General features: G+C 33.2%; 1 protein-coding gene across 1 annotated transcript in view; it reads right to left on the minus strand.

The window, feature by feature from the left end:
* Nucleotides 1-12,282, minus strand: part of LOC127729762 (metabotropic glutamate receptor 4-like) — a 30,877-nt gene extending 18,595 nt beyond the window's left edge. Inside the window, exons 1-3 of the mRNA XM_052237680.1 lie at nt 12,148-12,282; nt 11,282-11,872; nt 5,036-5,148 (exon numbers count right to left, since the gene is read on the minus strand). Coding sequence (XP_052093640.1) covers nt 5,036-5,148; nt 11,282-11,752 — 584 coding nt within the window. The 5' untranslated portion in view covers nt 11,753-11,872; nt 12,148-12,282. The remainder of the gene's footprint in view (nt 1-5,035; nt 5,149-11,281; nt 11,873-12,147) is intronic.
* Nucleotides 12,283-13,189: the final 907 nt, after the last annotated feature.

Consider the following 13,189-nt stretch of genomic DNA (forward strand, 5'->3'; position numbering starts at 1 on the left):
AAGCTCCCTAAGTAGTAGATTAATACAGAAATCCATTCAGAGAACGCTCCCTAAGTAGTAGATAAAGTTAATACAGAAATCTATTCAGGGAAAGCTCCATCAGTAGTAGATAAAGTGAATACAGAAATCCATTCAGAGAAAGCTCCCTAAGTAGTAGATAAAGTTAATACAGAAATCCATTCAGAGAACGTTCCCTAAGTAGTAGATAAAGTTAATACAGAAATCCATTCAGAGAAAGCTCCCTAAGTAGTAGATAAAGTTAATACAGAAATCCATTCAGAGAAATCTCCCTAAGTAGTAGATAAAGTTAATACAGAAATCCATTCAGAGAACGCTCCCTAAGTAGTAGATAAATTTAATACAGAAATCCATTCAGAGAACGCTCCCTAAGTAGTAGATAAAATTAATACAGAAATCTATTCAGGGAAAGCTCCCTCAGTAGTAGATAAAGTGAATACAGAAATCCATTCAGAGAAAGCTCCCCAAGTAGTAGATAAAGTTAATACAGAAATCCATTCAGAGAAAGCTCCCTAGAATCATGTGCATAACAGTGTAGACGAGACCATTGATTGGCGCGCTAAAATATACCATTGACTGGGTCAGATTAGGTGAACGTTCGTCTGTAACGCCCACTATTCACGACGTATTTATTATAGACATTTAAACTGTGGGGTCACCAAAGGGTCTCAACGCCTAAATAAAATAATTCGAAAAACTAATCAGGAACAACCTTTGTGTTTTGATTTATATTGAATACTTAAAAGTTCTGTACTTGTGTTTTTATTATGTTTTGATAATCAATTTTTATGATATCGCACGTTCTCTCAGCAAAAAAAAAGATTTAACTGGCTTTAAAAGTTACAATGCATGTGTTGATTATTATCTTTTTTCGGACGTCAAAGCGATTTAACAATTGCGGTTGTCCAATTATGTCATCTTTTAACTTTTATCTGGTCAAAATTTTATTTTAAAACAAATGCATGATCAACTTTAAAAAGTGTGCAAACACAAAACATATAGACAAAATATACTTCTGTCCTGTCTTTTTTGTACTTGCAAGTTATTAGACAGTAAAAAAGCTTTTTGGATCAAGCCTTGTGAAATTTGCATTTACGTTTTTGAATAGGTAAAATGTATAGTTTGGTGAACTTTTCTGCTAACTACTATACTTGTGAAAAATCCTTGGCAACAGAAACATATTCAGCTTTTTTTTTTCAATCGACCCAATTTACATAGTAATGGACGACTTCGTACATTTTATGATCGCAAATAAAATATGTATATAATATACTGTGCACTGTAGTTCGTATATTCATTTTTTTTCTTTTGTTAATGGATTTCCCCGTCTTTCTGGGAGTGATTATTTGTTATTGACTCCTTAAGCTTACTCGCAAATAATTTAAAACCAAGACTTGCATTATAAAAATGTCCAAACAAACCTTGATTATCCTTTTTTTAAACATACACCTCAGCCATAGATAAGGACTTAAATTCGCCAGGTCTTTAATTTCAAGTTAGTGAGTTGACCAAAGTGACATTGCGGACCATTTGCCAGTTTCCATGCGGTATCCGTGTTTTTTCACTCGCTATGTTCTGCATCCACTCAACTTTCGTGTTTGTCATGACAAGGCCATTTGAAGCTTTCATGCTATACAGTGTGTGTTTTGCTTATTGTTGAAGGTCGTACGGTGACCCGACTTTGGCACAATATGTAGCGGTGTATTGCTGTGTGTTTGTTTAATCTACATAGGCTAGAGGTATAGGGGAGGGTTGAGATCTCACTAAAAATGTTTAACCCCGCCGCATTTTTTGCTCCTGTCCCAAGTCAGGAGCCTCTGGCCTTTGTTAGTCTTCATTTTGTATGTTTTTTAATTTTAGTTCCTTTATTTGTTTAGGAGTTCAGTGTGATGTCCATTTTCACTGAACTAGTACACATTTTTGTTAAAAGGCCAGCTCAAGTGCGCCTTCGGGTGCGGGATTTTCTCGCTGTGTTGAATACCCATTGGTGGCCTTCGGCTGTTTTGTTTACTCTTTGGTCGGGTTGTTGTCTCTTTGAAACATTCCCCATTTCCATTCTCTATTTTAACATGTAACCTTTCAAACTTTTTTTTATTTGTCTTGATTATATTTGGCAATAAACAATAAAAGAAAAATAAACTACACAGCGCAGCTTCCAACAGGATTACAACAAGAAAATTAATTTTAAAAATGCGGTCAACAGTCAAAATTTGCTCGCAGCGGAAAAATGCAACAGCTTGATATTCATTTGAAATAAAATAATTGTAATGATTTACACAACGTTACTTTTTCCAATATAAACATTCAAATTATTTAGTTTTTTGTTGTTTTTGGTTAATTTACAACATCTTTACAAAGACCTCATTCTGACTTCGATATTAAGTAGACAATAAAAGCGATGTTCATTATATTTCTTCTGTTGTAAGTTTAACTTACTTATTTTGTGTCATGAATTGGTATTGATGTCACTCGTATGTTTTTAAATATAAAGAAAGGGGTAGTCCGGTTTTCTTATACGTCAATGAGACACACAAAAAAAACGACAAAAAATAATAAACTGTTATCACAGAGATATATCTCGCCTTTTTGTAATTTTGATAATGCAAATCTTGAAATTAAAATAGCAATACTTTAACATGTAAGTTATGCAAATATTCAAAGTCGATGAACCATGACTGAAGGTACATGGCTAAACAATCTCCTTGGAATGAGATGTGCTAATGCTAATACAACTGCATACCAAATACCATTGACTTATTATAAGTCGTTCCCTTTAAACAAACCTAAACACAAACATTAACTTGTAAACTATGTAAAAGTTTCAAAGTCAATGAACCATGATCAGGGGTGAGGCTATATAATCTCCATGGAAACGATACTTGCAAATGCCAATAAATTTGCATACCAAATATCATTGACTTAACATTAGCAGTTCATCTTAAACTGATCTAATCATAAACTAATACATGTAAACTAAGCAAAAGTTTCAAAGTAAATAGACCACGACTGAGGGGGCGGGGCCAAATATTCTCCATGGAAATGAGATGTGCTAATGCTTATACAACTGAACACCACTTAACATTGGCCTACCACTAATGGTTCCCCTTGAACTGACCTAATCACAAACTAATACATGTTAACTTAGCAAAATTTTCAAAGTCTATAGACCATGACTAAGGGGGCGGAGCCAAATAATCTCCATGGAAATGAGATATGCCAATGCTGATACAACTGCATACCAAATATCATTGACCTACCACTAGTGGTTCCCCATAAATTGACATAATCACAAACTAATACATGTAAACTATGAAAAGTTTCAAAGTCAATAGACCTTGACTGAGGGGGCGGGGCCAAATAATCTGCATGGTAATGAGATGTGCCAATGCTAATACAACTGCATACCAAATACCATTGACCTACCACTAGTGGTTCACCATGAACTAGACCTAATCACAAACTAATACATTGTTGACGCCGCCGACGCCGGAAACAGCATACCTATGTCTCGCTTTTTGACTCCGTCAAGGCGAGACAAAAAAGGGGCAACATTCATTCTTCAACAAAAGAATACATCACAAGAATATAAGTTTTGTAAAAAAAATCAAGGTATTAAACAAAACAAAAATAAAATGATTTTTTAATTATCCGGAACTCTTCACAAACAAAACCTACATGTATGCATTGAATAAATAGTAGGCCACTCTTTTAAAATGATTACAACGTAGAAGTACTTATTCTCGAAATCAATAAGATATTTTGTGAATTAACCCCATCAACTTAAAGTTTTTTACAATGAATAAACGTATTTTTGGATTATTTAATGATATCAGCTCTGAACATTATTATTCTTTAAAATGAAACTGTTGTATGTGATGGTATACAAAAAATATTTAAAACAAATCTTTTAAAGTTTTGTGAAAAGAAAGTTTCATTTTATGTATCGAAATGTTTTACAAGTGATCATTATTTAAATCCCCACTGGAAGGCCTCTGACAGACTGAGTGAGCGTAAAATCATTGTTATCGATAGCCAATGACAAACAAGTTAAAGGTAAATTATTCAGTATTATTACCAACAAAAGTTTTACGGTTGTCTACGCTGTTATGAAAACGAGATAAAGTTAATACAGAAATCCATTCAGAGAAATCTCCCTCAGAGATGGGTAATAGAAGATAACTTTTTGGGACATGTATGATGTACCAAAGAGTACAAACTTTACTGAATGTAATTTATGTCTTCCGTTTCACAGAAAAAAAGGACCAAAACTGGTAACTAGAACAGCTATGAGTCGATAAGCATTTTCGTTGGGCAGCACTAGTATATCAAACCATAGAGAGTAGAGAAAAGTTGTAACACAGAATCGTTGACTGTCATTTTATGAGAAATGCACTAAAAGTCCGTTTCCCTACGAAGTGACTTATTATCATTATAAATTAATTATAAGGTTGAGTTGTCGGTAAGAATACTCAAAACATATTCTGGTTATAGAAATATGTATGGAACCAAGTGCTGTGATTCATAAAACAAATAGGATTGACGCTTAATTTTATATATTTCAATATGACCGGATATGTTTTTAATAATTTGATCAAGTGACACGTGCTTTAGTTGTACGTTGAGTCCTTCCTTCCTTCCTTCTCAAATTGATCTCGGTTTTTTGGTTTTTGGTGTTTTTGTAATATGCGTATTGTTGCTTCTACTTTCGGGTCGGATTATATGATAAAAATGCTAAAGTTAGGTTTTCAACAAAGTTTTTTTTAAAACAATTTACATTAAGGATGAAAAGTATAACATATAATTTCCTAAACAACGACACATCATAAACTGTTTAATGTAAATACCAAAAATAATTATTTGAACATACTAGATTGGTTAGAAGATTACAGTTGTCTGATGTCTTTTATACTTTCATGTCATTATTATTTTTTGTGTGAGTTGGCCTTTAATATGATTGATATCATCGTTCTAGTCAATTTATGATATGTATTAATCAATTAATTTATTTTCTAAATACTTGAGTAGATCAGCAATTGCTGTGGCTTGAAAGTAATCTGAAGGGACGGTTCTCTTGAAATATTGAAATCTAGTTTTGTCGCTCAGTTCTGGAGAGGTGGACTGGTAACTTATCTAAAAGAGAAAAAAAAGTCATTATTTCTTAGACCAAAGTTTCTCAATTTATTAGTTTATTTGAATTGTTAAGTAGCATATTTCTAATATATTATTGAAATGTAGCATACTGAAGGTCTAACGCGTGTAATTCAGTTTTAATCCATGGAAGTGTGAATTAAGTGAAAACATGATATTGATACTAAGGAACATCTTCTAATGCACCTCATATAGATGACTAACATATAGACATATTATGGTTTCCAGAACTTTTCAGTTCACCCGTGTAAGAGTTCGAGCTAACATTCGAGTCAACTTTGAGATAAAAAAAATCGAGTTATTGTTAAGTTCAAATTAAGTTCGAGTTAGGAGTCGCCTTTTTAATTTAACTTCAAGTTAAAGGTTAAACAACCTACAACGTTTATTCGTTCAACCGCTGAATATTAAGTCGAGAACTAGCTTTCGCTGAATATCAAGTCAAAACAACCGCTGAATATCAAGTCGAGAACTAGCTTTCGTTGAATATCAAGTCGAGAACTAGCTTTCGCTGAATATCAAGTCGAGAACTAGCTTTCATTTCTAAATGTATTGTTTATTTAATATTTTCGTTTACTTTTATATTGCATCATTCCTTACTATAATAAATGTACACTGAGGATAGCAAGCTGAACCAACAATCAAAAACAAATCGTAAGAGAAACAAATACAAATAATATAAAAATAAGGAGATGTGGTATGATTGCCAATGAGACAACTATCCACCAAAGTTCAAATGAAGTGGATGTAAGCAATTATAGGCAACCGTACGGCCTTCAACCGTGAGAAAAACCCATACCGGATGGTTGGCTATAAAAGGCCCTGACATAAAAAATATGAAACAATTCGACTGAGAAAACTAACGGCCTAATTTATTTCAAAACAATTTACGAAAAACAAATATGACAGACATGAACCAACGACATCCACTGAACTACAGGCTCCTGACTTGGGACAGGCACATAACGAATGTGGCGGGGTTAAACATGTTTGTGAGAGCTTAACCCTCCCCATAACATGGGTCAGTGGTGTAACAGTACACCATAAGAACAAAATATAAAAATCAGTTGAAAAAGGCTTAACTCATCAGATGGATACAAATAGAAATACATCTAAAAAAAACACAGAGTGGACGTGGACGGGTACTTATACATCCCCACAACAAAAAGACACTAAGTACAGATCTAAGAGTACTCACAGTAACTGACAGCTAGTTCAAAGCCAATCAAAAATAATTAAAAAAATTCGTAAGGGTTCCACGGAACCCAGTGTTTCGCCTACTTTTGCTGTTAATCGCAGACTCAACAAAAATGAGGAAAAAAAATAATAAAAATATTCCTCTCTATACTATCTTTTGATTGTAAGTAGCTTCTGTCCAATTTTGGTAAAAATTCAGGATAGTTTATGAATCTAATAAATGTTTAAAAAACGTAAACTGCAGACTGTATGTAATGTTAACTGGAAGAAAAACTAAGTCCATTTATAAGTAAAATACAGAAAAAATGGAATTAAATTTTAACAAAATTTCCTTCTAGATACTAGCTTTTAATCATAAACAAGCTTCTGTCCATGTTTGGTACAAATTCAGGATAGTTAAAGAAAGTTGTTAAAATTTTAAAAACTTTAACCACAGAGTGAATGTAATGTTAACTGGCAGAAAAACTAAGTCCATTTATAAGTAAAATACAGAAAAAAATGGATTTTTTTTTTTGCAAAATTTACTTCTGGATACTATCTTATGATCATAAACAAGCTTCTTTCTAAGTTTGGTACAAATCCAGGATAGTTTAAGAAAGTTATTAAAATTTCAAAAACTTTAACCACAGAGTGAATGTAATGTTTCCTGGCAGAAAAACTAAGTCCATTTATAAGTAAAATACGAAAAAATGGATTTTTTTTGTGCAAAATTTACTTCTGGATACTATCTTATAATCATAAACAAGCTTCTTTCCAAGTTTGGTAGAAATCCAGGATAGTTTAAGAAAGTTATTAAAATTTCAAAAACTTTAACCACAGAGTAAATGTAATGTTTCCTGGCAGAAAAACTAAGTCCATTTATAAGTAAAATACGGAAAAAATGGATTTTTTTTTTTGAAAAATTTACTTCTGGATACTATCTTATGATCATAAACAAGCTTCTGTCCAAGTTTGGTAGAAATCCAGGATAGTTTAAGAAAGTTATCAAAATTTCAAAAACTTTAACCACAGAGTGAATATTTGTGGACGCCGCCGACGACGACGACGACGACGACGCCGACGGAATGTAGGATCGCTATGTCTCGCTTTTTCGACAAAAGTCGAAGGTTCGACAAAAATCATGTATCTAAGACTAAAATATCAATCAGTACACATCCAACATCCAATGGATTTAGTGTAAAGACGTCATTAACAGTCAGAGAAAAACATGACCTTGTGCAATGCCAAACTATAGGTATCGACAGATTGTAGTACCGTGAAAGTAAATATGTGTAATATTAGTTTGGTTTTAATTTACTGATAGCAAAATCAATATTAGTACCAATAAAAACAACATTCAAAAATTTAATTACAGTGTTGAATAGGTAACCTTTTAGAATAAATTTATTTAAAGGATTGATAGGTTTACCCGGATCGTATATAAATTTCCTGGCTCGGTTTACAATTTATCAATTAAATGGAATTTAGACGGTTCTTTACTGAGTTTGGCCATAAACTGTGATTCATAACAGTAAAGGAACAAGTCTACTATTAAAGGGGTAAAATTGGTGCCCATAGGAATACATACAACCTGTCGATAAACTCTACTGCCGAAACATACATAAATGTTGTCAAGGAGAATATTTAGTGCTTTAATCATCTCATCACACCTCCAGTAAGTATATCTAGCATATTTATCTTTCTCATTAGAGAAAAAGGTTTTATATGAGTTGCAGTAAATAAATTTGCAACCAGATTTATTATACGACCATTTAATTAGATAGGAAATGTTTTGTTTAATAAGATTGTGTGGAAGTGTAGTATAATTGATGGATTATACTATTAATACTACTGTGGATTCATTTATTTTCGTTTGTACCAATTTTCGTGGATTGAGGAAAAATCGTATGTTGGTGGATATTTGATTTCGTGGTTTTGTCAAAGTCAGCATACAAGCCTATAAAAAAGCTGTACTTCGTTGAACATTTGAATTCGTGGCTCACCTATACCCACGAAATCGACGAAAATTGGTATCCAACGAATAATAATGAATCCACAGTAAGACTGTAAAACAAAATGTAACAACTCGAATTCTTTGAAAGTCAAATCAATTCCATGAATCAAAGTGAGTGAGTGTTGATTTAAACAAGCAATTTATTATGTATTGGCCTTAATACGAAACTATTAGAAAGCCAAAATTTGACAAATGAAAATTAACACTACTTGAGCTATGATCCTGAACAGATTTTTTTTTTAAACAAAGAAATCATGGTATTTTCAGATCAAATTTGCTTCAGAAAATGATAACTTTAAGAACTGATGTAACAATTAGACACATTATATGATTAAATGCTGGAAATTATCTGAATTTTAATTAATCAATCAACTGCCGAAGCACTGACTTATGTAATTGGTGGATTATACTATTGATACTAACTGTCCAAACGTTATAGTATGGGCCCAAAATATCATATCATAATCATAGTTGAATTAACTGCTCAACAAGCTTTCCTAGACTAAATAGATACACTATTGGCTCAAAATTCAACCATTTCATACTATAGTCGAAACATGGTCACGTGGGTTATACGTCAATGATACAACAACGGTCAACGACTAGCAAAGATCTTCAACAATACACATGTGTTATACAATACGTGGACTATACGTCAATGATACAACAACGGTCAACGACTAGCAAGGATCTTCAACAATACACATGTGTTATACAATACGTGGATTATACGTCAATGATACAACGGTCAACGACTAGCAAGGATCTTCAACATTACACATGTGTTATACAATACGTGGATACAACAACGGTTAACGAGCCCAACAAGGATTTTCAACAATACGTGGAATTCTATAATTACCTCGAGGTCAACGATCAGCAAGGATCTTGACCAATACACATGTGTTATACAATACGTGAAGTTCTATAATTACCTCGAGGTCAACGACCAGCAATGATCTTCAACATTACACATGTGTTATACAATACGTGAAGTTCTATAATTACCTCGAGGTCGACGACCAGCAATGATCTTCAACAATACACATGTGTAATATAATACGTGGAGTACTAAATCACCTCGAGGTCGACGACCAGCAAGGTTCTTCAACAAAACACATGTGTTATATAATACGTGGAGTTCTATGATTACCTCAAGTCTATAGATATTTTTGATAAGGAAAGACTATCATTGCAAAATTGTATATTGAATTAGGGACATTATTATATAGCAAGAATGAAAGAATAAACTAGTTTCCAACGAAATCAGCAATGCATCTACAACAAAGATATAAAAGACTTTTCGAGTGAGTATTCATTGCATCTCAATTTATCAGTCAGAAATACTTGTTCATCCACCTTTAGTAAGGTTCTTGTTGCTCAGTCTTTAGTTTTCTATGAAGTGTTTTGTATAGTTGTTTGTCTTTTTGTCGAGTTCTGTTTTTTGCCATGATAGTGTCGGTTTTTCTTCGACTTATAATTTTTGGTTGTCCTTTTTGTATCTTCTGTCTCCTTTTAATTGCAACAGTTGCGTGGACGTGGATAAACAAAATAAACTGTTGACGCAGAGATATGTCTCTCCTGTCGGCATAAAATTCAGAAAAAGACAATTTGATGGACAGCAACATGGTTTATCAATTCAGTCGCTGGACCATTATCTAGTTAGCAGGGTCTGAAAATAATCGTCAAACTGATATGTACTGAGAGTAATGCAAAGTTATACATGTTATACAAAATATCATTGGTCTATCACAAGTAGTTCTTATCAAACTGACTGAAGCAGAAAACTTAACATTGAAAATTGCTAATAAATTCAGTCACTGGACTATGACCTAGGGGGCAGGGCCTAAAAATAGTCCCTAATTTTTGCCGCATGACCATATATATTTATTTGGTTGCTATGCAACACTGACATTTCTAGTAACAGGCGCTGCTACCCATTTTTTCCTAGTTTGTGTAGTTTTCGAGAAATAAAATATGGAACACCACTGGTACCTTATGGAAAACGCATTACGAATAATTGCGTTCATGTAACCTTTATTTCTCTACTACGTTCAGGGGACATTACATCATTTCTAAATTAGCATAGAGCATACACTACTCCTAAATTTACCTATCCCGAAATATATAGATCAACACAAAACGCACTTAGATTTATATGAATGTATTTGTCCATATAAGATTTTGTGTAATTTCGCCATTTTTCTGGACCTATTATAATTCGTGGCTGAAAAAAACCCCATGAACAGGAAATATTTAAAACCAAAATTTCAAGGTTTTATTAAAGAAAAGCGTTTTTAAGATTTTGAAACGAATTTGATATTATAATAACCATAGCTTTATACCATCATCTTTTACTCTAGATCAAACCTTAACTCTGTGGAAGTTCACTCCAGCCCAGATTCTGAATCGAACTCTAACTCGAACCTTTATTCATAGATGCGATTATTATGGATGATGATGATGGAAAATAAAATACTAGGCAGGACGATATGAATATCCTGCTTCGTACTACACCGACAACCTGAGCTTGATTTTTAACGTGCAAGTTCACACATTATTCTGACTAAGCCGACCAATATTTGCTCTTACTCCTCCATGATGTGTGTTTAGCAGAGAAAAAACAGTAAATATCAATATTAAAGTCTTTGGTTTGTATCGAACCCATGAACTCTCTCACTCTCACACTCGAGGGAAGCATAAGACCACCGAGGCAGTTCAATTATTTAATATCATTGTATATGGATGTTCTCATCACTTGTATAGTCCCTTTATCTGGCCTTCCTAATTTGTATAGTCCCTTTACCTGGCCTTCCTAATTTGTATAGTCCCTTTACCTGGCCTTCCTAATTTGTATAGTCCCTTTACCTGGCCTTCCTAATTTATCGACAGTGTTTTATTTTTATTTGTATTAGTTATCACACAAACCTGTGGAACTTTGAACAGACGAAGCAAACTTGCTACAGGAATTGACAATTTACTGGAAGCTGGACCAATGACACCAATCAAATTATTTGTCATTGTGTTGCCAGATTTACACGTGCATGTTTCTGTGTTCACGTTTTTGTTTATTCTCATATCTAACAGTTCGTTTGTATTATCCAATGAGATTGTTTCACTTTCACACGTGTCAACTCCTACCATTCCAAGACTTAGTCCAGGAAGAATTTTTGCGTCGTTATTAATCGTTTGTATTGAATATTTCATAGCTTCCAATGCCTGTATGCCATCCTGTCCTTGGATATCAGAACACTTTTCCAATTCAGGTTTGAATGTTGAGTGAATGGGAAACAGTCCACCTAGAACTAGATCTCCTTCAAGAATATATTTGTCGTCCTCCGGTACAAAAGCAATGGAAAGCGATACCATCACATGCATATATATCCACAAAAGTGTCATAATTATTTATTAGAAAATTATCTACATTTTATAATGCGATTACAGTTGATGACCTCTTGGATTAAGCTGAGAGTTGATATATAAGAGAGCACCACGTTGGTTTAACCATACTATGTAAACCTGGTATAAATACAAGAACATAGGCAATAATCAATGGTCTACAGTTATAACAATTGACTTTTAATTTGCTTAAAGGCTTATTGTACGCGGAAAACTAAAAACGATTAACATGATACTTTAAGTTTCCTCTTCATTGTATTTAATATATTTCCATCAAAATGTTATGTAGAAAAGTTTAGTAAATATAGAGTTGTACTTATCTGAACAAAATATTAATGAGATTTTCTTTTGATCCTCATTTTCCAACATTTGACATTGCATTATATCACACGTACTTTTAAGTTTTTCTTTACCGATTATGATCGGATAGCAAGACAGATATTCAACATTAGCAATTGACTTCCATTTCAATTATTATATACATATATAAGTACTAGTTTATGAATATTCTGAGTAATCAAAAATATTAGAATGGGTTTTTCAAACGAGGAAGTTGACGGTGCAATCGATGACTGGGTGTTTCCGAATTGTCAAGAGGGCACTAAGTCCTTAGTTCTTGGTACAATATAACAGACTGCAATTATTCTATTATTGAAATCATGGCAGAAATGAAAATAGATTATTCGCGATAGTAGAGGATTTTGATTGGACTCTTTAAAATAAGTTCTCAAATACCCGTCATAGTAGTTACATAACATACGCCTAATTTAGGCTACAGTTGACTCATGCTAGATTGTATGAGGGTACTAAGATATCGATCATTCATCTTTTATGGGGCCATAGGTTTTTTCTTGTTATAATTTTTCTTTTTTTGGCTTTAACAAAAAACAATTATTTTTTTTTTTCAATAGCATACAGGAACAAAAAATAAGTGTTTGAAAATAATTGATGTTTGTATCCCCCCCCCCCCCCCCCCCCTTAATTTTTAGAAAAGATTAATAAATATAGAACTATACTTATCTGAACGAAATTAAATATGAGATAAATTGTTCTTTTGTTCCACGTTCCCCAAAATTTTACATATATCGTACATATTTTCCCCCTTAATTTTAAACAGCAACAAATAGTTTTTTCCCTTCCGGTCCCGATACAATTTCGTGGCTGTGTGTTGTGTTTCTGTCACTACACTTCAACATTTACACATAAAAAACTCATCAAAGATAATAGGCTTACTAAATATACTTAGTATGTAAATTTATTACTTCGTCTACATAATACCCTTCAGTGGCGTTCATGACGTAAATGTGATTATCGACTGATTGTACCTGGACGCAGAAATATACGCAGCCAGGCGACCCAACCACTACACTTTTAATACGTGATCTGTTAAGATCTGTTAGTGCACATACGGAATTAGCCTCAAGTTCTTCGCTAATA

This window comes from Mytilus californianus, unplaced genomic scaffold, assembly GCF_021869535.1.
Source record: "Mytilus californianus isolate M0D057914Y unplaced genomic scaffold, xbMytCali1.0.p SCAF_1, whole genome shotgun sequence".
Classification (NCBI taxonomy): Eukaryota; Metazoa; Mollusca; class Bivalvia; order Mytilida; family Mytilidae; genus Mytilus; species Mytilus californianus.